General features: G+C 42.4%; 1 protein-coding gene across 2 annotated transcripts in view; it reads left to right on the top strand.

The window, feature by feature from the left end:
• The window catches only part of GFOD1 (Gfo/Idh/MocA-like oxidoreductase domain containing 1), a 108434-nt gene extending 81087 nt beyond the window's left edge, over window positions 1-27347 (top strand). For both annotated transcript variants that reach the window (XM_069730807.1, XM_069730808.1), the window contains exon 2: window positions 22343-27347. In XM_069730807.1, the coding sequence (XP_069586908.1) occupies window positions 22343-23262 (920 nt within the window). In that variant the 3' untranslated portion in view covers window positions 23263-27347. The remainder of the gene's footprint in view (window positions 1-22342) is intronic.
• The last annotated feature ends 201 nt before the right edge of the window (window positions 27348-27548 follow it).

Genomic DNA, 27548 nt, shown 5'->3' with positions numbered 1-27548 from the left:
GTAACCATAGAGGTCTCAAGGACCTCTATGGCTACAATGGAGACGCATCGCCGACCCCCGGACATGTGACGGGGGTCGGCGATGACGTCATTTCCGGCCGCCCGGCCGGAAGCGGTAGTTAAATGCCGCTGTCTGCGTTTGACAGCGGCATTTAACTAGTTAATAGGTGCGGGCAGATCGCGATTCTGCCCGCGCCTATTACGGGCACATGTCAGCTGTTCAAAACAGCTGACATGTCCCGGCTTTGGTGCGGTCTCACCGCGGAGCCCTGCATCAAAGCAGGGGAGCCGGCATCGGACGGTATAGTACGTCCGATGCCGGTAAGGGGTTAAAATGTGGAAGCGCAAAATTTTGCTAATTTGCATATTACAACATGGAAGCAGCTGTTTGTATTAGTGTAGAAGCAAATAGAACAGGGAAAATTGTCATAGTCTAAAGAAAAGTTTCAAAAACACTTGTAAGGGACCACTCACTCTGACAGCGGTTGAGGTAGGTACAGGCATGAAGTAGCTTGGTGCAAAACTGTTAGATTTACTGTACTTAAGGTAAGTCCCACCCAGCTGTTCTGGTTGTTCCTCAAATCCAGATCCAAAATTTGGGTCTACTAAAAAAACCTCTCAGCACAGTCCGTGCTTGTGTCTGCTTCTTCGGGTCCTACATCACCAAGGCTAGCCACCTCAGTGACACATACCTTCCATCCAGGACTTCTCTGTCTGCAACCGTACAAACTTTATTATAAAGAATAATGTGTTTCCAAATGACAATGCTAATTAACACTGATGTGGCAGAATACCTTCTTGTTTTTCTTTTAATAGCTAAATACTACTTCTAATATCCAGTTACATAAACAGTGCCATGAAAAAGTATTGCGCCCTGAACTTTTCCTTATATTTTCCTGTTACACCCACAAAAAGTATTTTATTGGGATTTTACATGATATACCAACTCAAAGTAGCAAGTAGCAACTCATAGGGGTGGATCCGCATATTCATCACTGTAATGGGCGGCACCACGTGACCACTCATACAGGAGAAGGTGCGGCGAGGACAGGACGCTGCGAGGGAGCCGGGTGAGTATTTTATTAACAGCGGGGGGCGCACAGGGGGTGGGAGGGGGGTGGGGACAGGGATCTTTATTTTAAACACGAAAAGAAAAAGGATTTTTCATATCTTCTAGCCAGCGAACGCTGCTAGAGAGAAGATATGAATGGCGGCTTCAGCACCAGATGCAGGGGACAGCGCTTATCTCTAGCGCTGTCTCCTGCACGCTCCGTGTGGTACCCAGTCGCACACGGGCGGCACACGTGTGTTGCACGTGTGCCACACGGATGGCCTACGTGAGCTCACGGACACGGATAACTCTCGTACCGATTTTTCCGGTACCGGCATTATCTGGACGTGTGAGACTGGCTTAACAAAGAGTGAAAAATGTAAAGGGGTCTGAATACTTTCTGTACCCACTGTATAGCGACTACAATATATAAAGAGAATAAACACTTTGATGGGTGGAGCGCTTCTTTAAGAATATTTGCACTTGTACCATGCTTGGAGCACAAAGGCTTTGTTCTTGTGTTGTAAATAAGGCTTGCATCTTGTTAACTAATTGTTTCATAAAGTGCACTCATGTATATGCTTTTTTAATGAGCTAATATTGTTTTACTTTTTCCTTTGTGCTGCCTCTCCCTGCCATGTGAATTTATAGCGCGCGCCACTGACTTTGGCCTGTGACCTACATTACGAGCCCAGTAATAGTAGGTCATAAGGACCATCTCAATCGATGGAGCTGTGGACAGATTTGTTCCATTTTTCCAGCCAAGAGTTTGCAGATTTCTATCATCTAGACAGGAGTATATGCTTTTCAACAAATAATAACAATAAAGTATTTTTTCCTTACTAATAAGAACAAATTGTTGTAAAGTAGCCTGCTGAAAAAGTGGAAATGGTTGTTAGGGCCTGAACAAAGCAACATCCTGAGAATAATCAAGGCCGGAAGAACATGGAGTGCTCTTTGTTACTAAAAAATAATGGTTGTCTACACAACTGCTTATAATTGAAACAAATGTTATCAGAAGGATGTGAAATATCGTTTTGGCAAATTAGCTCGTTATACATGGTGATAGGACCTGTCGTTAGGTCAAAAGTGGACAGTTTTTGCTCCTATTTTATTTGCACTACTCCCTTGATTATTCCATTTCATGTTTTTGTTATAAATCCGCAATAGAGTTTCAGAGATTGATCCTTTTTTATTTAGGACTAGTATTTATTCTATTTTCCAGGAGGTGTGGCTCACATGGTAATTATGCACTGCAGCCGGAAGACACGCCCCCAGACAATCCAATGAGCCACGCCCCATTATGAACACCATTAACCCCTTTCCGACATCGGCGTAATACTACGCCGATGTCAGACTCCCTCCCTTTGATGTGGGCTCCGACGCTGAGCCCACATCATTTCCGGCAAAAGTCAGCTGTTTTGAACATCTGACATGTGCCTCTAACAGACGCGGGTGGAATCGTGATCCACCCGCAGCTGTTAACTAGTTAAATGCCGCTGTCAAACTCTTCCAGCCGATGGGTTGGCATGACAACCAGAGGTCTCCAGCAGACCTCTATGGTTGTCACTGTCGGATTGCTATGAGCGCCGCCCAGTGGTCAGCGATCATAGCAAGTCAGCAATTCTGCTACATACAGGCGATCTGATCATCAGGCTATGGCAGCTTCTAGGGAGACTATTGAAGCATGCCAAAAGTAAAAAAAGTAAAAAAAAAAAATGTTTTAAAAACAAAAATAAAAAATATATAAAAGTTCGAATAACCCCCTTTTGCTCCATTCAAAATCAAACAATAAAAAAAATTGACCCAATCGCTAAATGGCGTAACGAGAAAGAAAGTCAAAACGCCAGAATTACGTTTTTTTAGTCGTCGCAACATTACATTAAAATACATTAATGGGAGATCAAAAGATCGTATCTGAACCAAAATGGCATTATTAAAAACCATCCGCTCGGCACACAAAAAATAAGCCCAAACCTAACCCGAGATCACGAAAAATGGAAACGGTATTGGAAAATGTCGCTTTTTTTTTTTAAACAAACTTTGGGATTTTTTTTCACCGCTTAACCACATCATGACCAGTGGATTTTTCGTTTTTCCGTGTTCGTTTTTCGCTCCCCTCCTTCCCAGAGCCATAACTTTTTTATTTTTCCGTCAATTTGGCCATGTGAGGGCTTATTTTTTGCGGGACGAGTTGTACTTTTGAACGACATCATTGGTTTTAGCATGTCGTGTACTAGAAAACGGGAAAAAAATTCCAAGTGCGGTGAAATTGCAAAAAAAGTGCAATCCCACATTGGTTTTTTGTTTGGCTTTTTTGCTAGGTTCACTAAATGCTAAAACTGACCTGCCATTATGATTCTCCAGGTCAGTACGAGTTCATAGACACCTAACATGACTAGGTTATTTTTTATCTAAGTGGTGAAAAAAAATTCCAAACTTTGCTAAAAAAAAAAAAAAAAAAAAAATTGCGCCATTTTCCGATACTCGTAGCGTCTCCATTTTTCGTGATCTGGGGTCGGTTGAGGGCTTATTTTTTGCGTGCCGAGATGACGTTTTTAATGATAGCATTTCGGTGCAGATATGTTCTTTTGATCGCCCGTTATTGCATTTTAATGCAATGTCGCGGCGACCAAAAAAACGTAATTCTGGCGTTTCGAATTTTTTTCTCGCTACGCTGTTTAGCGATCAGGTTAATACTTTTTTTTAATTGATAGATCGGGCGATTCTGAGCGCGGCGATACCAAATATGCGTAGATTTGATATTTTTTTTATTGATTTATTTTGATTGGGGCGAAAGGGGGGTGATTTAAACTTTTGTTTTTTTTATTTTTTTCACATTTTTTTTAACTTTTTTTTTTAACTTTTGCCATGCTTCAATAGCCTCCATGGGAGGCTAGAAGCAGGCACAACCCAGATCGGCTCTGCTACATAGCAGCGATCTGCTGATCGCTGCTATGTAGCAGAAATGGAGGTGTGCTGTGAGCGCCGACCACAGGGTGGCGCTCACAGCCACCGGTCATCAGTAACCATAGAGGTCTCAAGGACCTCTATGGTTACAATATACAAGCATCGCCGACCCCCGATCATGTGACGGGGGTCGGCGATGACGTCATTTCCGGCCGCCCGGCCGGAAGCGGTAGTTAAATGCCGCTGTCTGCGTTTGACAGCGGCATTTAACTAGTTAATAGGTGCGGGCAGATCGCGATTCAGCCCGCGCCTATTACGGGCACATGTCAGCTGTTCAAAACAGCTGACATGTCCCGGCTTTGATGCGGGCTCACCGCGGAGCCCTGCATCAAAGCAGGGGAGCCGGCATCAGACGGTATAGTACGTCCGATGCCGGTAAGGGGTTAAATAAAAAAGAACCTAGACATGTTTGGTGTCTATGAACTCTTAATGACCTGGAGAATTATAATGGCAGATCAGTTTTAACACTTGGTGAACATAGTAATAAAGCAAAACAAAAAACAATTGTGGAATTGCACTTTTTTTGCATTTTCAACGCACTTGGAATTTTTTCCCCGTTTTCCAGTACACAATATGTTAAAACCAATGGTGTTGTTCAAAAGTACAACTCCTCCCGCAAAAAACAAACTCTCACATGGCCATAAACAGAAAAATAAAAAAGTTATGGCTCTGGGAAGAAGGGGAGCAAAAAAACAAAAACGCAAAATCGAAAATACCTCTGGGTGTTAAGGGGTTAAGATTAGTTAATACACTTAATATCTCTGGAACAGTATGGCAAATTATTGTTGTTTTTTTTTAAATACTCAGGGGAGCAGTGGAAATATAAGAACAAACTGGTGACTTTTGACCTGTGATGAGAGTTCCTTTTTAATATGCACGAGGCATATTGGAGGTCAATTGCTAGACTGATCTAACGTTGACCGCAACTCCCCCTATGCTCTACAAAAGGTAGAAACACTGTGCACTGGATTTCAGTCTGCTATGGCACCCGAAAAATGGTCTGGTGAGACAAAGAAAGGAGGTAGCGTTGGCCGCACACGTGTAATTATCTTAGCAGACTCCTATTAGAGTTCTGGAAACAGTTCATCACTTTTCCGCCTGGTTACAGCTGCCATTTGTTGCCTCGCCAGATGGGTCGGGGGACTATCATCCTCCACATAGGTCTAGCCTTTGGGACTCACACCTACCTACATCTATCAGATATTATGGTAGATTATGCGGGTGTCATAAATGTCCATGTTTTGAATGCCCCTTTAAAAGGGTTCTCCAGGAATATAAAAAAAATTACATAATATATAAATTAAATTCAGTTAGAAGGGTTCACTTACACCGATACTGTCATAGGGATTGTTTGACCTTAGGCTACAAGTCTGCAATCTATGTGACTGCAGGCTTATGAATCCTCACATCACACACACTGTGAGGAATCTCCAGTGCCAGCATCAGGAATGTAACTGACAGTGTGTGATTTGCATATATGCAGTCACGTGCCGACTAGATGTGCGCAACTTCGCTTAATGCAAATGTATTGAGTGAGGCCAGACATGTCTAGTCAGATTGTGGCTGGAAGTATGTACTGTATATCGCATATTTGCAGTTAAACGACCAGTACATTCAGTACATGTGATGTGACGATTCACAAATCTGCAGTCATGTAGAGTGACTGCAGACTTGTAGCCTAAGTTTGGACAACCCCTTGAACAGTCTATGCAAGTGCAATAGGAAGCTCCACTGCTGTGACCTGGAGTTAAAGGGAACCTGTCACCAGAAAAAAACGCTATTAACCTGCAGATGTGGGGTTAATCTGCGGGTTAATAATGTGTTATCAAGCTGCCCAGCGCCCGCACTTAGCCAAACACTGTAGGGAGAAAATTTCCCAGCAGCATTCCTGTTTCAGCCAGAGCAGTGACTGAACCAGAGCCGCACCGCCACAGTGACTGAAACCCACCGCGACTGAAACCGGAATGCTGCCAGGAAGAATAAGGCTCATTTTCTCCCTGCAGCATTCGGCTAAGTGCAGGCGCCAGGCTGGTTAGTAACACTATTAACCTGCAGATTAGCACAATATTTGCAGGTTAAAAGCATTCTTTATGATGACAGGTTCATTTTAACTTGTACTGTGTACTCGTAAGGTATCTGTAAGTCACAAGTTGAGCATTCAGGAAGACAGGGCGTACAGCAGTTTGAGCAGCCTCTTCTTACCTCAGCACCTCTGGTATCTCCAGTATTAGATCAGATAGACAGGGTGGACAGTAGTGTGAGCACCCTCTTTTTACCTCAGCATCCCTGTTATCTCCAGTATTAGATCAGATAGACAGGGTGGACAGTAGTGTGAGCACCCTCTTTTTACCTCAGTACTCCTGGTAACTCTAGTATTAGATCAGATAGACAGGTTGCATAGCATTGTGAGCAGCCTCTTCTTACCTCAGTATCCCTGGTATCGAGAGTATTATATCAGATAGACAGCAGTGTGTGTGAGCAGCCTCTTCGTACCTCAGTACTCCTGGTATCTCCAGTATTAGATCAGATAGACAGGGTGGACAGTAGTGTGAGCAGCCTCTTTTTACCTCAGCATCCCTGGTATATCCAGTATTAGATCAGATAGACAGGGTGGACGGCAGTGTGAGCAGCCTCTTCTAGCCTAAGCACCTTTGGTGTCTCTAATATTAGATCAGATAGACAGGGTGGACATCAGAGTGAGTGGCATCTTCTTACCTAAGCACCTCTGGTATCTCCAGTATTACCTCAGAAAGACATGGTGGATATGAGCATGAGTGGCATATTCTTACCACAGCTCTCTGGGTCTCTCAAGTATTACATCAGATAGACATTGTGGACAGCAGCGTGTGCAGACTCTTTTTACCTGATCATCCCTGGTATTGCCAATATTAGATCAGATAGACAAGGTGTGCAGCGTCTTTTTACCGCAGCATCCCTGGTTTCTCCAGTATTAGCACAGGGTGGACAGCAGTGTGAGCAGCCTCTTCTTACTTGAGCATCCCTGGTATCGGCAGTATTAGGTCAGAATATCCACTGGTGGGGGATAAAGTTTCCTACTGCACTTGCTTAGAAGTACCTATGTCTTAAGATATTTTACAGAGTCTAAAAAATGGCATAATGCTTACAAAAAATCAATTGTAGGACACAGGAGAATTAAGTTGTTTTTTTTAGTCCAAGTAATAGTCCAGTATTCTCAAACAAATGACCTACAAGCTGATTTATTGAGGTGTGCAGTAATGACTCCTGGAGTGCGGGGTAATAGTACACATCTATCACATACAGCAATCACGTTGTATTGATTTAGAGTATTTGTGCTAATAAGTAAGGAGAATGCCGTCAGTCAAGAAATGAACAAAAATGAGTACCGAATCCTCGTCTCTGTAAGTAGACTGATTAATTGGTAGAAACCGGAGGGAAATCCGAGCTATAAAATATCAAATTGAAAGGGTTTTCCACTAGTTTGATATTAATGACCTATCTTTAGGTCACCAATATCAGATCAGAGGTAGTCTGACACCCAGCCCTCCCCAGATCAGCTGTTAGTAGCTCCTGCAGAGAATGGATGTAAATACCTGATCGACTGGGGTGGTGGGTGTCAGACTCCCACTGTTCTGTGTCTGATCACCTATCCCAAGGATAGGTTGATGGTCGGCTCCTGGTTTTCGTGGGCCTCAGGTGAAAGACTCTCAGTGGGCCCTTTAACACGTACCACAATTCATGATGCACAGATACAGCAGTGACATATAGGTGTAGTACAATGCCAAAGATTTCACTTCCTACATTACATGAGTGATATCTATTGTAAATTCTACAGTTCAGATTTCGACGAATCCTCGCAGTGAACAGTGTGTGCCCTGGGGGGATTCAAAAGTTTTCATCTTAGACCAGAGAGTATAGTCCTGTACTCCATACAGTATTATGGCATTGGGCACCACCTAGTCTTCCATACAGTGTAATAAACCCTATATATTGTTCCATACAGAATAATGAGCCCCATATATTGCTCCATACAGAATATTGGGCCTCATATAATGGTCCATACATAAAAAGTAAATAATGAAAACTTCTTGTTCCCCACTTGCTGCAGCTTCGGTGTCTTCCTCCTCTTCTGGGTCTCTGCACTGCTCAGTGCAGAGGGAGCGCTGTAGTGACGTCACTGCGCCCTCTGCCCTGAGACATCAGAGAGTCAGAAGATGCGGAGATACCGGACCTGCGGGTAGTGGGGAACGAGGAAAGGTGAGTATTTCAAACAGTTTAACCCCTTAGCGACCGCCGATACGCCTTTTAACGGCGGCCGCTAAGGGTACTTAAACCACAGCGCCGTTAATTAACGGCGCTGTGGAAAAAGTCAATAGCGCCCCCCAGAGGCCGATTTTCTCCGGGGTCTCGGCTGCCGGGGGTAGCCGAGACCCCAGAGAACATGATTCGGGGGATTTTTAACCCACCCCGCATTTGCGATCGCCGGTAATTAACCGTTTACCGGCGATCGCAAAAAAAAAACAAAACGCGATCTCTTTTTAATTTCTCTGTCCTCCGATGTGATCGCACATCGGAGGACAGAGAAAAGGGGTCCCAGGTGGCCCCCCAATACTCACCTAGCTCCCCCGATGCTCCTCGTGTCTCCCGGTGGGCGCCGCCATCTTCAAAATGCAGTGCGCCCGCCGGCCGGCACCGGGAGAATCTTTGGGGTCTCGGCTGCCGGGGGTAGCCGAGACCCCAAAGAGCATGATCGGGGTCGGTTTTACCGACCCCTGTTTTGCGATCGCCGGTAATTAACTGTTTACCGGCGACCGCAAAAAAAAAAAAAAAAAAAGTGTAATTCTCTGTCCTCTGATGTGATCGCACATCAGAGGACAGAGAAATAGGGGGATTCGGGGACCCTACAATACTCACCTGTGTCCCTGGATCCTCTTGCTGCTCCTCCTGGCTGCCGGCAGAAGAACATGGCGGACGCATGCCCAGTGCGCCCGCCATCTGTCTCCATCTGCCGGCCGGCAGGAGAACAGCAGTTGGGGCTAAAATTAGGGTAGGGTTAGGGGTAGGGTTAGGTTAGGGGTAGGGTTAGGTTAGGGGTAGGGGTAGGGTTAGGGGTAGGGTTGGGGGTAGGGTTAGGTTAGGGGTAGGGTTGGGGCTAAATTTAGGGTTAGGGTTGGGGCTAAATTTAGGGTTAGGCTTCTTTCACACTTACGTCGGTACGGGGCCGTCGCAATGCGTCGGCCCGACATACCGACACACGTTGTGAAAATTGTGCACAACGTGGGCAGCAGCTGTAGTTTTTCAACGCATCCGCTGCCCAATCTATGTCCTGGGGAGGAGGGGGCGGAGTTACGGCCACGCATGCGCGGTCAGAAATGGTGGATGCGACGTACAAAAAAACGTTTCATTGAAAGTTTTTTTGTGCCGACGGTCCGCCAAAACACAACTGATCCAGTGCATGACGGACGCGACGTGTGGCCATCCGTCACGATCCGTCGGCAATACAAGTCTATGGGCAAAAAACGCATCCTGCGGGCACATTTGCAGGATCCGTTTCTTGTCCAAAACGACGGATTGCGACGGATGCCAAACAACGCAAGTGTGAAAGTAGCCTTAGGGCTAGGGTTAGGCTTGGGGCTAAAGTTAGGGCTAGGGTTGGGGCTAAAGTTAGGGTTAGAGCTGGGATTAGGGTTAGGGTTTGGATTAGGGTTGATATTAGGGTTAGGGTTGGCATTAGGGTTACGCTTGGGATTAGGGTTAGGTTTGGGATTAGGGTTAAGGTTAGGGTTGTGATTAGGGGTGTATTGGGATTAGGGTTAGGTTTGAGGTTAGGGTTGAGATTAGGATTAGGGGTGTGTTGGATTTAGGGTTTTGATTAGGGTTATGGTTAGGGTTGGCATTAGGGTTGTTTTGGGGTAAGGGTTGTGATTATGGTTAGGGTTAGTGATTAGGATTATGGATCAGGTTGGGATTAGGGTTAGGGGTGTGTTGGGGTTAGGGTTGGAGCTAGAATTGGGGGGTTTCCACTGTTTAGGTACATCAGGGGGTCTCCAAACACGACAGCCAATTTTGCGCTCAAAAAGTCAAATGGTGCTCCCTCCCTTCTGAGCTCTGCCGTGCGCCCAAACAGTGGGTTACCCCCACATATGGGGCATCAGCGTACTCGGGATAAATTGGACAACAACTTCTGGGGTCCAATTTCTCTTGTTACCCTTGTGAAAATAAAAACTTGGGGGCTACAATATCTTTTTTGTGAAAAAAAAAATATTTTTTATTTTCACGACTCTGCATTCTAAACTTCTGTGAAGCACTTGGGCATTCAAAGTTCTCACCACACATCTAGATAAGTTCCTTGGGGGGTCTAGTTTCCAAAATGGGGTCACTTGTGGGGGGTTACTACAGTTTAGGTACATCAGGGGCTCTGCAATCGCAACATAATGCCCACAGACCATTCTATCAAAGTCTGCATTCCAAAAAGGCGCTCCTTCCCTTCCGAGCTCTGCCGTGCGCCCAAACAGTGGTTTACCCCCACATATGGCGCATCAGCGTACTCGGGATAAATTGGACAACAACTATTGCAGTCCAATTTCTCCTGTTACCCTTGTGAAAATAAAAACTTGGGGGCTACAATATCTTTTTTGTGGAAAAAAAAAAATATTTTTTATTTTCACGACTCTGCATTCTAAACTTCTGTGAAGCACTTGGGCATTCAAAGTTCTCACCACACATCTAGATAAGTTCCTTGGGGGGTCTAGTTTCCAAAATGGGGTCACTTGTGGGGGGTTACTACAGTTTAGGTACATCAGGGGCTCTGCAATCGCAACATAATACCCGCAGATCATTCTATCAAAGTCTGCATTCCAAAAAGGCGCTCCTTCCCTTCCGAGCTCTGCCGTGCGCCCAAACAGTGGTTTACCCCCACATATGGGGTACCAGCATACTCAGGACAAATTGGACAACAACTTTTGGGGTCCAATTTCTCTTGTTACCCTTGTGAAAATAAAAACTTGGGAGCTAAAAAAATCTTTTTTGTGGAAAAAAAAAATATTTTTTATTTTCACGGCTCTGCATTATAAACTTCTGTGAAGCACTTGGGCATTCAAGGTTCTCACCACACATCTAGATAAGTTCCATGGGGGGTCTAGTTTCCAAAATGGGGTCACTTGTGGGGGATTTCTACTGTTTAGGCACATCAGGGGCTCTCCAAACGCGACATGGCGTCCGATCTCAATTCCAGCGAATTCTACATTGAAAAAGTAAAACGGCACTCTTTCTCTTCCAAGCTCTGCGGTGCGCCCAAACAGTGGTTTACCCCCACATATTGGGTATCGACGTACTCAGGAGAAATTGCACAACAACTTTAGTGGTCTAATTTCTCCTGTTACGCTTTTGAAAATAAAAATTTGTGGGCAAAAAGATCATTTTTGTAGAAAAAATGCAATTTTTTTTTTTCACGGCTCTACGTTATAAACTTCTGTGAAGCACATGGGGGTTCAAAGTGCTCGCCACACATCTAGATAAGTTCCTTAAGGGGTCTAGTTTCCAAAATGGTGTCACTTGTGGGGGGTTTCCACTGTTTAGGCACATCAGGGGCTCTCCAAACGCGACATGGCGTCCGATCTCAATTCCAGCCAATTCTACATTGAAAAAGTAAAACGGCGCTCCTTCACTTCTAAGTTCTGCGGTGCGCCCAAAAAGTGGTTTACCCCCACATATGGGGTATTGTCGTATTCAGGAGAAATTGCATAACAAAATTTATGGTTACATTTCTGTTTTTACACTTGTGAAAATAAAAAAAATGGTTCTGAATTAAGATGTTTGCAAAAAAAAGTTAAATGTTCATTTTTTCCTTCCACATTGTTTCAGTTCCTGTGAAGCACGTAAAGGGTTAATAAACTTCTTGAATGTGGTTTTGAGAACCTTGAGGGGTGTAGTTTTTAGAATGGTGTCACACTTGGGTATTTTCTATCATATAGACCCCTCAAAATGACTTCAAATGTGATGTGGTCCCTAAAAAAAAATGGTGTTGTAAAAATGAGAAATTGCTGGTCAACTTTTAACCCTTATAACTCCCTAACAAAAAAAAATTTTGTTTCCAAAATTGTGCTGATGTAGACATGTGGGAAATGTTATTTATTAACTATTTTTCGTGACATATCTCTCTGATTTAAGGGCATAAAAATACAAAGTTTGAAAATTGCAAAATTTTAAAAATTTTCGCCATATTTCCATTTTTTTCATAAATAATCGCAAGTAATATCGAAGAAATGTTACCACTAACATGAAGTACAATATGTCACGAAAAAACAATCTCAGAATCAGCGGGATCCGTTCAAGCGTTCTAGAGTTATAACCTCATAAAGTGACAGTGGTCAGAATTGCAAAAATTGGCTCGGTCATTAAGTACCAAATTGGCTCTGTCACTAAGGGGTTAAAGCACGGGAACGGTTCAGTGCAAACCCTCTCCCTGGCCCCATAGTGTGCCGGTATCCATGATGGCAAGTAGGCCTGATTGAGCTTGTCAATCAGGCTAGGTGGGCAGAGATTAAGTTTGAATTTTTATACAGAATAATCCAGCATTTTTTACATGGATTTTCAAAGTAAGTACACCAGCCTTATCAAGTGAAATAGATCTAAAGAATAAGGCATGCAGTTTGTGTTGTGAAATCTGGTGACAAATCTGCTTCGAATAACTACCTATTATACCAGAATTATTTTTCTATGATGTACAGATTGAAAGAGTTGGCAAAGACATTAATGGAAAATGTAATTTTCTCCAATTTACCGTCTGGATTGGGTATACGGTAATTCCAGACCGCTAGAATGGTTACAAACATGACTGAACAATATTATTTGCCTCCTAAACCTTTACACTAAGGAGTCAGCAGGGCCCAATTGCACCTTGTATAAATACACACGTGAGTCTTCTTCATCCATTTCTACAGAACATGTGGACAGGCTGACGTCTGCTTCCAGCACCATTGACTTCTCTGTTCCTGGCTGGGCAATGGGGAAAAGCGGTTTCTGGAAACCTGTTGACGGTGATCATTTCTTTCAGTGGGATCAGGTGTATTTCTTGTAGCTGCCATTAACGTGATTGCTACCCAGATAAAACATGAGAGATGGAATTTTATGTTAGAGATTAAGGCTGTGTTCACATGATACGGTCAGCTGCAATTTAAAAAAAAAAATGCAGTATGACCACAATGTGTGAACACTACTTTAATAGGATCTTACTTTGTAGTTTGTTACAGGAAATACAATATTGTACCTGAAATGTATAGGATAGCTATTTAAAAATGTACAATGTAGATTAAGGCTGGTTTCACATTTGCGTCTTTGTGTGCAGCATTGATCGCATACGTCATGCGTGCATATATTTAACATGGTGTACGCATGGACATGCGTTTGCTTGTGTTTGCATGCTTTTGCATGTTGCATTTTTGGAGGTGTCAAAAATCCATCACACATGCGCAGGCATGCTCATGTGGATGAGTGCGTTAAAAACACGCATTACTGTCTATGGGAACGCATGCGTACGCATGTGTTTGATGCACTTGTGTACTTCGAACTGCGCATGTCCAGGAACTGATTGAGTGAGACACGCCCTCCTGGAAATATCGAACACATGTGCATAAAAAAACACAAACACAGGCAAAAAATACATGCACACGCAGCGTTTTTTTTTGCCATCATGCGTAAGCTGATGCGTATAAAAAACGCTGCGTTTGCATGCATTTTGGCATGCGTTTGCGTATGCAGATGATACGCTGCGCACATATACGCAAATGTGAACTTAGCCTCAGACATTCATATAGTGAGATGAGGACTGCAGAGTAAATCATCTGAGAAACAAGCCTGTGTAACCGGCGGTGAAAGACTGATGTCAGCTCTGCAGCTCTGTTTGGAGAGCACTTTAGCTTTATTACATTATTTAGCTGTCAGAGCCATGCTAAGAAAATGTACACGAAGAGCAAAACCTGGAAAATAGCAATGTCGCTATGTGAATGTTTATATGGAACTCTTCTGCTGGCCATTTGTTTTCTAGATTTAGATCTGCATTCAGTAAAAGATTTAATATGTATAGATTGCTAGGGTCCTCCCTCCTTATGTACTCGTGTGCCTTGTTATCTGCTCATGTTTAATGTATTTGTCTATATTTGCCCCGTATTCACATGTAAAGCGCCATGGAATAAATGGCGCTATAAAAATGTATAATAATAATAATAATAATAATTGCTATGTAAGATGACTGTGTGTATGCAGTGGTAAGGGGAATCCAACACTGGGGCTGATTACCTTAAGGCTACTAAAAACTGTACCTTGAAAAAATGAGCCAATGTATAGGAACAATATACATCTTAAAACAACTCCACTGATACTGTTGATCTTTTCCGTTTTACGCTGCGTCCCTATCAAAAAGAAGTCACGTTCCCCTGGAAGACCTGGAGTTAGACGGTCACATCGGGTAATGAATCGCAGGTCTTCTTTAGAGATGGTCTGATTTGTGTCCCATATTAAATTGATTTAGTTCCTCTGGTGCTGAAGAGGTTAACGACCCTTGCTATGCAGCCCCATTTCAGCTGCATCTCATCTGGTTATTACTTCTTCCTATAAAAACTGTCCAGACCTCTTTGTCCCTTCCTGTGCTGTGTGCTAAAGCTAATTGGTTGGAGTGGAGTTTTTCTAGTAGTGATCTGTGGTTCGCTTTAGTGTGTGTGTGTGTGTGTGTGTGTGTGTTTGTGTTATCTCCTGGACCCTGTTCCTGTTTAGTTTATTCCGCCCTGTCCCTTTCCTCCTCCCTACTGTTGGTTAGTGCTTTTGTGGGATAGAGGTTTTCTGTTTTCCCTGTTTTGTCTTTGTGTCTTGTTTTACCTCACATGTCTGTCCCATGTCTCATTTGGTGGGGGAGGGGACAGATCAGAGTTTAACAGGAGCATAGTAAGGCCGGAGCCTCTTTACATTAACCCCTTTCTGACCTCGGACGGGATAGTACATCCAAGGTCAGATCCCCTGCTTTGATGCGGGCTTCGGCAGTGAGCCCGCATCAAAGCCGGGACATGTCAGCTGTTTTGTACAGCTGACATGTTGCCCGCAATAGTGGCGGGTGGAATCGCCATTCACCCGCCGCTATTAACTAGTTAAATGCTGCTGTCAAACGCTGACAGCGGCATTTAACTACCGCTTCCGGCCATCGGGCTGGAAATGAGCACATAGTTGACCCCCGTCATGTGATCGGGGGTCATTGATGCATCGGCATGACTACCAGATGTCTCCTTGAGACCTTTATCGTTGTTAATGCTGGATTGCTATGAGCGCCACCCTGTGGTCGGCGCTCATAGCAATGCAGGAATTCAGCTACATAGGAGCGATCTGAGCTTCGCTTCTATGTAGCAGAGCCGATCGAGTTGTGCCAGCGTCTAGCCTCCCATGGAGGCTATTGAAGCATGGCAAAAGTAAAAAAAAATGTTTTAAAGGATATGAAAAAAAAATATATAGAAGTTTAAATCACCCCCCTTTCACCCCATTCAAAATAAAACAATAAAAAAAATCAAATATACACATATTTGGTATCACCGCTTTCAGAATCGCCCAATCTATCAATAAAAAAAGCATTAAGCTGATCGCTAAACGGCGTAGCAAGAAAAAAAATCGAAATCCCAGAATTACTTTTTTTTGGTCGCCACTACATTGCATTAACATGCAATAATGGGTGATCAAAAGAACGTTTCTGCACTAAAATGGTATCATTAAAAAAGTCAGCTAGGCACACAAAAAAATAAGCCCTCTCCCAACCCCAGATCACAAAAAATAGAGACGTTATCGGTATCGGAAAATTGCGCAATTTTTTTTTTTTTTTTCAGCAAAGTTTGTCATTTTTTTTCACTACTTAGATAAAAAAGAACCTAGACATGTTTGGTGTCTATGAACTCATAATGACCTGTAGAATCATAATGGCAGATCAGTTTTAGAAATTTAGTGAACCTAGCAAAAAAGCCAAACAAAAAAACAAGTGTGGGATTGCACTTTTTTTTGCAATTTCACCACACTTGGAATTTTTTTAATGTTTTCTAGTACATGACATGCTAAAACCAATGATGTCGTTCAAAAGTACAGCTCGTCCAGCAAAAAATAAGCCCTCACGTGGCCATATTGACAGAAAAATAAAAAAGTTATGGCTTACGGATGTACAGCGTCCAATCCGCAGTGAATACAGAGGATTGCTGCTGTTAAAAGCTTCTGCATGTGTAAGCAGCCACAAGCTAAAATGCTGTGGCCACAAAGTGCCACTGAACAAAAAGAGAGGTAATCACCACACATTAAAGGGAACCTGTCACCCCCAAAATAGAAGATGAGCTGCGGCCACCAGTATCAGTGGCTTATCTACAGCATTCTGGAATGCTGTAGATAAGCCCCCGATGTAACCTGAAAGGTAAGAAAAAGAGGTTAGATTATACTCACCCAGGGGTGGTCCCGCTGCCGTCCGGTCCGATGGGCATCGCGGTCCGGGGCCTCCCATCTTCTGACGATGACGTCCTCTTCTAGTCTTCACGCTGCGGCTCCAGCGCAGGCGTACTTTGTCTTCCCTGTTGAGGGCAGAGCAAAGTACTGCAGTGCGCAGGTGCCGGGCCTCTCTGACCTTTCCCGATGTCTGCGCACTGCAGTACTTTGCTCTGCCCTCAACAGGGAAGACAAAGTACGCCTACGCCGTGTGAAGACAAGAAGAGGACCTCATCCTATGAAGATGGGAGGCCCCGGACCCGACCGCAACTCCCATCGGACCCGAACAGGACCGGGACCGCCCCTGGGTGAGTTTAATCTAACCTCTTTTTGTCATCTTTCAGGTTACATCGGGGGCTTATCTACAGCATTCCAGATAAGCCCCTGATGCTAGTGGCCGCAGCTCATCTTCCATTTTTGGGGTGACAGGTTCCCTTTAAATCTACTCTACCTTTAGATTCTCATAGACTCGTAGCTGTCAAGTAGATTCAGTTTGTGGCGATTACCACTCTTTTTATTCAGTGGCATTTTTTAAATTGCAGAATGACGTTATCTGAGTAGATTTCAGTAGATTTTTCTGAATTTTTCCTAATACGGATGAGAAAATAATTTAAAAAAAGAGCAAAAAAAGACATTGTTGTAAAATGTTGCTAAAACACCATGGAAAAATTAAGTTAATAATAATAAAATTAGATGTAAAAATAATGTAAACAGACAAGAAAATATTTTCCCTCTTCTTATTAAATCCTTTCTATAAACTTTTATACTGTTCCCACGGTTATAAAACCATTTCACTGTAGCCATTCTTGAAGATGTATCAAATTCCCAGGATAGAAGTAGGCAATGAGTACACAGTTTGGTATCTTTGAAAGGCCAAGACATGGGATTCCAGTTAGCGAAAGTGATAGGGAAGCACTTTGCGTCCTTTTTGAAAGAGATTAAACTATGTTCACATGATCTGATTTCCTGCCAACAGCGTGTTGGTCTGTTTGTATTTATAGTTTATATTTCCTTCTAATGAATGAATGTAACACAGGATTCCCACGCTCCACCTTTTCCCCTTATCTTAAATGTTCCCTAAAATGTACAAAAATTGAACTAATAAGTAATTTTAGAATGTCTGTGACTGCAGCATTATAGTCAATCACATGCGTAACCTAAAACCCCTGTTCAACATCTGTGTGAGGCAGGGAGGGGGATCATATGCGAGGGTCGATATGTATCCCCCAGGATGCGGACGGAGTCCTATTAGACCTGCTGGAGTGCCTTGTGGTCACAGCGGGATGCCTGTGAGCCACAGGGCAAAATAAAAGTAAGTGTGGATCTGGTCAATCTATTTGGCCTGGGCATCGTTCAGGAAAAGCCGGTATGGGCTTTTATTTTTTAAGTGTACTGCGGGAAGGAAATGGGGCCAGTCCATTACCTCTAGGCCGCGTCTTACAGATTCCAGTTTGAGAGAAAAAAAAAAACCTGCAGGAAGGGTTTGGGTGTGTCAGTTTTGGTCTTGTATGCAGGCGGAGCATTAGACTCTGCGAGCTCAACAGTGTGAGACAACAGAGCCAAGCGGAGCCAAAAGGCCTGACACCCCCAGCGTATACAGCGGTGCAGTCGCCCACGACAACAAGTCACAGACTGTTTTTGTTTCCCGCCTGCATTCCGGAGGATATGATTTCCTTCCTTTTTTTGTGAGTATGCTGTGTTATTAAGGCTGCTGTCACACTAGCAGTATTTGGTCAGTATTTTAAATCAGTATTTGTATGCCAAGACCAGGAGTGGAACAATCAGAGGAAAAGTATAATAGAAACATATGCACCACTTCTGTATTTATCACCCACTCCTGGTTTTGGCTGGGTCACTGCCTGCATAGTGTGGACACCGCTGCACAACATCTGTAGCGGGGCTACTACGGATCACGTGTCGTTAATAATGCTGGTGTCTTCCTGTATATACTACAGTTTTGAAAACCTGTATTGGAAGTTGTCAAAAATGGCTTGATGGGTTAAAATAATTTCTCCAAACCCATATCACTGCTCCAGTTAGACACTAAATGTTTGTGAATGGGAATTCATTAGTTAACAGTAGAGGTGAGAAAATTGCTTCAGAGGACCATTGCCAGCATTTATTTGTTTTCTTTGGGTACTGGAAGGAAGCTCTGCGCACTGCCTCAAGCGTACTGGAACTCCTGGTGGCTCCTCTGATTTGTAGGCCCTGTGTGACAGCATATGCGTATGTCATTGCGCAGCGAGGACATCAAGACGGCCATGTAAATTAGAAGAGGTGCCTGGCATTCCAGCAGGTCGGAGGTGGTTAGAAAGACTTCCATATGGTGGCTTCTTAATTCTGACATGGCTGCTAGTGCGGGATTCTGCAAATGTATTCACTCATTTCTAGTTAAAGGGAAATGTGCAGGATTGTGCACAGTAACCTACACATAGTGTTGGGCCGGCGCCGTTATTATGATTACAATGATACCTTAGGGTTTATGAAATTTGTCATGTGGTTGTTGTTTAATCTTTATTTTCAGTTTTGATTTTTTTGTGGGGTCTTCATGTGGTGCTCTGCTTAGCTATTCATAATGAAGACTCCTGACAGGTCACTGATCCCTCAGTGACCTGCCCCCTAGTTCACATAATAAATATTATAAATATTTTGAAAAAAAAAACCTTCTTCCGAATATGACCCCTGCAGTTAGTAATTTCTTAATCAAAGTGGCCTGTAGGTGTCTTGGCCTAAAAATCATATCATATGAGTCGGCTTAGTCATCAGCCATTATGGATTGGTATTTTTTATGACACTTCATTGATCTTAATGACAGACTGTGTATACACACCTAGAATAAATACCTCATGTGTACACATCATGGAGACACACCTTTCTCTATATGTACAGGCCTACCACCTCCAGATGCATTCTTAGACATAACAACTTGTACTTTTCTTTCTGAAATGTTCGCAGAAATTAGTGACAAGTGCAGTTAATGACATCCCATCCTAGGGATACGTGTTGACTGCATCCAGCTTTTCTTAACCCCTTAAGGACCGCCAATACGTCTTTTTACTGACCTGAGATACAGTTGTGGCCAAAAGTATTGACACCCCTGCAATTCTGTCAGATAATACTCAGTTTCTTCCTGAAAATGATTGCAAGCACAAATTCTTTGGTATTATTATCTTCATTTAATTTGTCTTAAATGAAAAAACACAAAAGAGAATGAAGCAAAAAGCAAAACATTGATCATTTCACACAAAAATCAAAAAATGGGCCAGACAAAAGTATTGGCACCCTCAGCCTAATAATTGATTGCACAACCTTTAGCCAAAATAACTGCGACCAACCGCTTCCGGTAACCATCAATGAGTTTCTTACAATGCTCTTCTGGAATTTTAGACCATTCTTCTTTGGCAAACTGCTCCAGGTCCCTGATATTTGAAGGGTGCCTTCTCCAAACTGCCATTTTTAGATCTCTCCACAGGTGTTTTATGGGATTCAGGTCTGAACTCCTTGCTGGCCACCTTAGAAGTCTCCAGTGCTTTCTCTCAAACCATTTTCTAGTGCTTTTTGAAGTGTGTTTTGGGTCATTGTCCTGCTGGAAGACCCTTGACCTCTGAGGGAGACCCAGCTTTCTCACACTGGGCCCTACATTATGCTGCAAAATTTGTTGGTAGTCTTCAGACTTCATAATGCCATGCACACGGTCAAGCAGTCCAGTGCCAGAGGCAGCAAAGCAACCCCAAAACAGGGAACCTCCGCCATGTTTGACTGTAGGGACCGTGTTCTTCTCTTTGAATGCCTCTTTTTTTCTCCTGTAAACTCTATGTTTATGCCTTTGCCCAAAAAGCTCTACTTTTGTCTCATCTGACCAGAGAACATTCTTCTAAAACGTTTTAGGCTTTTTCAGGTAACTTTTGGCAAACTCCAGCCTGGCTTTTTTATGTCTCGGGGTAAAAAGTGGGGTCTTCCTGGGTCTCCTACCATACAGTCCCTTTTCATTCAGACGCCGATGGATAGTACGGGTTGACACTGTTGTACCCTCGGACTGCAGGGCAGCTTGAACTTGTTTGGATGTTAGTCGAGGTTCTTTATCCAACATCCGCACAATCTTGCGTTGAAATCTCTTGTCAATTTTTCTTTTCCGTCCACATCTAGGGAGGTTAGCCACAGTGCCATGGGCTTTAAACTTCTTGATGACACTGCGCACGGTAGACACAGGAACATTCAGGTCTTTGGAGATGGACTTGTAGCCTTGAGATTGCTCATGCTTCCTCACAATTTGGTTTCTCAAGTCCTCAGACAGTTCTTTGGTCTTCTTTCTTTTCTCCATGCTCAAAGTGGTACACACAAGGACACAGGACAGAGGTTGAGTCAACTTTAAACCATGTCAACTGGCTGCAAGTGTGATTTAGTTATTGCCAACACCTGTTAGGTGCCACAGGTAAGTTACAGGTGCTGTTAATTACACAAATTAGAGAAGCATCACATGATTTTTCGAACAGTGCCAATACCTTTGTCCACCCCCTTTTTTATGTTTGGTGTGGAATTATATTCAATTTGGCTTTAGGACAATTCTTTTTGTTTTTTCATTTAAGACAAATTAAATGAACATAAAAATAACAAAGAATTTATGTTTGCAATCATTTTCAGGAAGAAACTGAGTATTATCTGACAGAATTGCAGGGGTGTCAATACTTTTGGCCACAACTGTATAATAGAATAGCACCCCCATACAGGTGACAATCCAGCAGCTGTCGGCTGTACACTATAGCTGACAACTTGCTGCATCAGCCACGATCAGTGTTGGTCCCATCCATATATGTTTAACCCCTTAGATGCTGTTGTCAATAGTGACTACATCATATAAATGGTTAACAGAGTGTGGGGTCTTCCTATTTATCCCCATTGGCACCCTGAGATTATGACTGTGTGGCCCTGGTGTTTGCCATGGCAGTTCACGCCCAAATAGTGGCTTTAGAGTCTGCCGCCAATAGCGGCCTGATTAGAAGTCAGCAATATTTAAGTGGTAAAAATACATTTTTTCACTCCTGTCATGCCACTTTGCATTAATTTCTGAAAATCACCAGAAGGCTTAATAAACTACCTGACAGCAGTTTTCAATATGTCGGGGGGTGCTGTTTTAAAAATGGTATCACTTTTGGAGGTTTTCCAATAGTCACTTCAAACCTGAATTGGTCCTTCAAAAAAACATTTTTGTAAATTTCCTTGAAATAATGAAAAATTGTTGCTCCATTTTTAAACCTCCTAAAAGGCTAACAAAATAAAATAAAATTTTTGCAAATGGTGCTGATGTAAAGCAGACATGTGGGAAATGTTATTTATGAATGTTTTGCTATTGGATGACTATGTGGATTGAATGGATAATTATTAAAAGTTTGAAAATTGCTAATTTTTTACATGTTTGTCAAATTTCTGATATTTTTTAGAAATAAACACAAAACATATAGACATAAATTTACCATTAACATAAAGTACAACATGTCACGAAAAAAACAGTCTCAAAATCATTGGGATCTGTTGAAGCATTCCAGAGTTATTACCACATAAAGGGACACTGGTCAGATTCTAAAAATTTGGCCCGGTCACTAAGGGGTTGTCTCGTACCATAGTCTACAAATATTGGTTGAGATTGGATGAGGTTCTATCGCCTGTGGAAGGGTTAAAGTATATATGCAAGGAGTTTTTTCAATTGTATATGTTAAGCATAGAGCACAGACGCAGTATGCACTTACTTTGAGTATTTATTTGCCACAGATCTAACAATTATTGTGTACAGTACTTTGTACATGGTGTGCTAATGAATATGCCTAATGATTTTCTTATTGTCTTGCAGGCATCGGTAAGAACGTCATCTGTGACAGAACAGCAACACCTCTTGATGCATTTCGAATGATGTCAGCTGCTCACTATTATCCCAAGCTTATGAGCATCATGGGAAATGTCTTACGATTTTTGCCTGCTTTTGGGAAGATGAAGCAGTTGATTCAAGAAGGATATGTGGGGGAACTTCAAGTGTGTGAGGTCCAGGTCCACAGTGGAAGTCTACTGGGAAAGAAATACAACTGGAGCTGTGATGACCTCATGGGTGGTGGTGGGCTGCATTCAGTTGGGAGCTACATAATCGACCTCTTGACTTTCCTAACCAACCAGAAAGCAGTGAAGGTCCATGGACTTCTGAAAACCTTTGTAAAGCAGACAGACCACATACAAGGAATCCGACAGATAACCAGCGATGACTTCTGCACATTTCAGATGGTTCTTGAAGGTGAAGTGTGCTGTACGGTTACTCTCAACTTTAATGTCCCTGGGGAGTTTAAACAAGACGTCATCGTGGTTGGATCATTTGGAAGATTAATTGTAAAGGGGACAGATCTGTTTGGGCAGCAAAACAACTGCGATGAGCAGCAATTGCTTTTAAAAGACTCCACGCCTGTCAGCAACTCCCTCTTGCCGGAAAAGGCTTTTAGCGACATTCCCTCCCCATACCTGATAGGGACTATTAAAATGATACAGGCGGTGCGACATGCATTTCATGACCAAGAAGACAGGAGGACGTGGGATGGCAGGCCACTGACAATGGCTGCTACATTTGACGATTGTCTTTATGCTCTTTGTGTAGTGGACACAATAAAAAAATCTAACCAGACTGGTGAATGGCAGAATGTAGTAATTATGACAGAGGAGCCTGAATTAAGCCCTGCTTACTTAATAAGTGAAGCTATGCGCAGGAGCCGGATGTCTCTGTATTGTTAACAATCTCTGCAAATGTGGCCAGATGGGGAAATTATAACATGTATGTATGTATATATGCTTCAGTCAGAGGCCTCCATGTACCCAGGCAGATGGTACAGGGCTGTGGTGTAACTTACGCATCTTTCTATTACTGTTGTACTTTGAAGGAACAGAATCTTTTCTTCCGAGGGAGACAAGCTGTGAACATTTATCAGAATGTATTTTAGTGTGATTACATAACATGATTTGGCTTGGAGCTATAGAAAATTGCTCATTGTTGCACATTTTCAAGGAGATTGTTGAGCATGTAAAAAATGTGAATGTTGGTGCTATACTAAATGCTCAAAATGGTTGTTTATGGCCAGTATACAGAGTGTTTGGCTACTGTTTTTTTTACTCCCTTAACATATGGTCAGCTATGGATGGTTTTGCAAAGGACAGTGCACGAAAAATAATTACTGTTCCTTGTAAGTAGTATACTGTATACGATGGGTGTAGCCATCTGAAATGTAGTGTATAATGGTATGCATTACTGAAGCTCTCCATCATTAACTGGCTTCTATTAGCTTTCCAGTAAGGTCGTCTAAGGATACTTGGTGACCCGCATCCATGCCAAATACCTTTAACTACTGTAATGTAGCTAAACTGTGTATACTATCCTAAGTAATCCAGATTTGTATAGTGTCCGAAATTATCTGTTTGCAATAGATACAGTAGCAAAGTACCAAGCCAACTCATCCGAAAAGACCCTATTTAAAGAGACCCTGTCAGTTGGTTTAAGTCCTCTAAATACCACTACTGCATTAGTGTGGTCTTTACAAGCTTCAGCCTCGTGCTTTTATATGTGCATTTTACATTGTGTAAAATGTTAAGTTAGAATTATCCTGACGTGATGTGCTTACCCTGCTTTTTATGCGCATTCACCAGGTGCTGCAAGGCACATCTATTCACTGTGCATACTTGGGAGCAGTGGTGTATTAGAGTCCAATGGGCCCTAGTGCTCAATTTGGACCTGGGCCCCCACCTGCATGTTGGTCAGATGTATTGCCCTTGTAGCGTTTTAGATCCTTTAAAGACATGCGTGTTTGCCTCCCATGTAGCAGAGTCCCCTGTACTGGCTGCTTCCTCTAATAATCTCCTCCATTCTGGGCCCTTTCCAGGAATAATGTCCCTATCCTGGCCTCTTCTAGTAATAATGTCCTTGTCCTGGGCCCTTCCAGTAATAATGACCCACACCTGAGCCCCATACTTTAACAGTGTTCTTATCCTGTGTCCCTTCCTGGAATAATGTCCACAGACTGCGACCACGATCATTATGCCCCTGATTGGGAGACATGGCTGTAGCCTGGAATGCATGTTTTTTCATTCTTTTACATAATGCAATATCATGCAGTTTATAAAACAAACAAAATGCTAATGTAAATTAACATTGTGGTGGTGGTAGAAGAGGAGCTGACCAGCTGACAGATTCCACAAGGCGTGTCCTATCATAACTTGGAAGCATTCACTCCCACTATAAATACTGAACCTACTGTTTTACAGTAAAACATTGATCATTTGCCCTTTCGGCACTTTTATGAAGAATTACATCACTGTGCATAATGTATCATTAAATATGACCACCATACTCTTTGGGACAATGACATAGCTATCCTTCTATAGGAAATAGTACATGGCATTATGTAACATATTACTAGTATGTGTGGATGATCCTTGGGCATAGACATGTCAGTTATGTGCTCAGCATTATTCAATGACTACTCATGTAGTGAATCTGTGGTATAACTAATTAGAATAGCTTTCTAATACTTCAAATACAGTTTGTCACCTAAAAATAGAAAATCGTATATTTATTTGCTATGTACCGAAAAAAAAACACTTTTTCCTGTAGAAAGTAAAGTTTGGAGGATTCTTGAAAGGGTTCTTGGTCTCATGTGTACTGCTATCTATAAACGAGCGTGTGAAGAACGTGGTTGAAAATTTGTGAATCCTTCAGAATTTTCCATATTCCTACATAAATTTGACCTGAAAGTAGTTAATTTTTTCACAAAAGTCCTAAACATAGATAAAGAGAACAAAAGGCTTTGTCATTTTTTAAATAAGGAAAATGATCTAATATTACGTGTCTGTGAATGGCAAAAGTATGTCAACCTTTAGGATTAGTAGGTAACTTGAAGGTGATATTAGAGTCTGGTGTTTTCAATCAATGGAATAACAATCATGTGTGAGTGGGCAACCTGTTTTATTCTAAGAACATAGGTCTGACAAAGTCTGATTTTCATAACACATGTTTATAGATGTGTATCATGGCTTGAATAAAGAAGACTGCTAAAGACCTCCGAAAAAGAGTTGTTGATGTTCATCAGGCTGGAAAAAAAGATACAAACTAACTCTAAAGAGTGTTGACTCCATCAATCTAAAGTCAGAAAGATTGTGTACAAATGGAGTAAATTCAAGATTATTAAAACAGAGGGCGAAAAGCCAGCACAGCTGCTCAACTTCAGGATAATGAGGCTCAGTTCACACCAGAAGATACGGGTGCCAATATCCAAAGAAATTCAATGAAAAACTCCAAATGTCCATGGGAAAAAAAGCGGAGAAGCACTCACCGTCCCATACAAAATAATCCTTTATTGTGGATACATAAAAGCCACAGCAGGCGGGCAAAACAGTGGAACTCGTGTGAGACAACGATCGTTTCACGCTGCAAGGTGCTTCTACATCGCCAAGCCGATGTTCGAATTTTTTTTCCTCGGATCAAGTCTATCTAAAGAAAAAACATTTCAGCTTGCCTGATTCGCATCTGGAAAGTGCAAATCAATAGGTACGTTAAAAAAAATTGAACCACACTCTGATGACATTTTACTGACTGACTGAGTAGAGAAAATGCAGACTTTTTTTCCCATCTTCTCCACATCCAAGAAACTCAGTTCACACTATGGTCATACTCTGGTCTAACTCTCATCAGAGTCTGGTCAGAGTGAAAATAGTGCATAATCGGACAGGATTTTTTCATATGAGGGAAAATCCAGTTGTGTGACGCTAGCCTAAGAGCAAGACATTTAATAGTCAACATTGATGGCACAAATAATTCTAAATGATACCAGCTAAATTCTGAAAGTGTCAAGACAACTGTCTATGAGCTGAATCCCAAGTAACGTGGATCAAGCAGAAGGACAATGACCCAAAGCACACAGGTCGTTATACAAAACAAATAGTTAAAGAAGAATAAAGTTAACATTTTGGAGTGGCCAATTCAAAGTGCTGACCTTAGAGGGCCACAAACTGTGTAAGTAACAAAAGTAGAGTCCAAAAAGTGAAAAAACTGAGCAGGTACTTACCTTCCTGGTTTCCAGTGCCAACTACCTGCCATTGCTTCGGTCCAGGTCTTTAGACGCCAGTGGTGATGTCACATTAACAGCGCACATCTTCGCTCTAGCCAGTCACTGAAGTCCGTACACTGCATTCATGTACAAGCCGCTAAGCTCAGTGACTGGTTAGAGCAGTGGTGCGCGGTGTTGAAGTGATGTTACCACTGTAGACAATATACTAGGAGCGGAGAAGTAGCAGGGAGCCGACATTGGACCAAGGGAAGGTGAGTACCTGCCGAGTTGTTGTTTTTTTGTTTTGTTTTTTTTGTATTTTTATATTTTACACAGTTTGGGGCCTACTTTTCTGAAAGTTGACAACCACTTATAGAAATGATGTGGAGATGTGAAAGGACCTGAAGCAAGTAGTTCTTGGAAGAAAACCCACCAGCATAGCAGAGTTGAAACACTTTTGTAGGGAGAAATGGGCTAAAGTTCTTTTTCGATGAACAAGACTAATCAAAAATGACCAGAAAGCTGCCAGAAACAATTACCTTTAGATGAAGTTCTTGTGTCACCTCAGATACAAGCATTTTTCTCATTTAAAAAAATGACATCCAAATATTTTTGAAATATTTATTTGTTTTGGATCTTTTTACTTTTAGGACAGTAGAAATCGGATGTAGTTTTAGCTTGTTTTTACTCCAGATGCATATTTAAATGCATTTCTGATCCATTCAGATTGTTTCTTACTCTGTACAGCTGTTAATAAAGAAATTGCATGACTGTTGAAGAATGCATTGTGAATTTTAGACCATTCTTTACTGATGAACTCATATGACACAAGGGAGCTCCATCTTCTGAAAGAATATCCTAGCATATCTGTAAATGGCAAATAAAATTGGTTGTGTCCATAAACTGATGTACAGGTAACTAGTCATGGCGGAATGATTGTAGGGCATCAGAGCTAAACAAAAAATAAATGAGCATTTACATATT

The sequence above is a fragment of the Ranitomeya imitator genome, chromosome 6, assembly GCF_032444005.1.
Source record: "Ranitomeya imitator isolate aRanImi1 chromosome 6, aRanImi1.pri, whole genome shotgun sequence".
Taxonomy (NCBI): Eukaryota; Metazoa; Chordata; class Amphibia; order Anura; family Dendrobatidae; genus Ranitomeya; species Ranitomeya imitator.
Note: the sequence above shows the minus strand (reverse complement) of the source record. Positions and strands in the feature narration are given on the sequence as shown.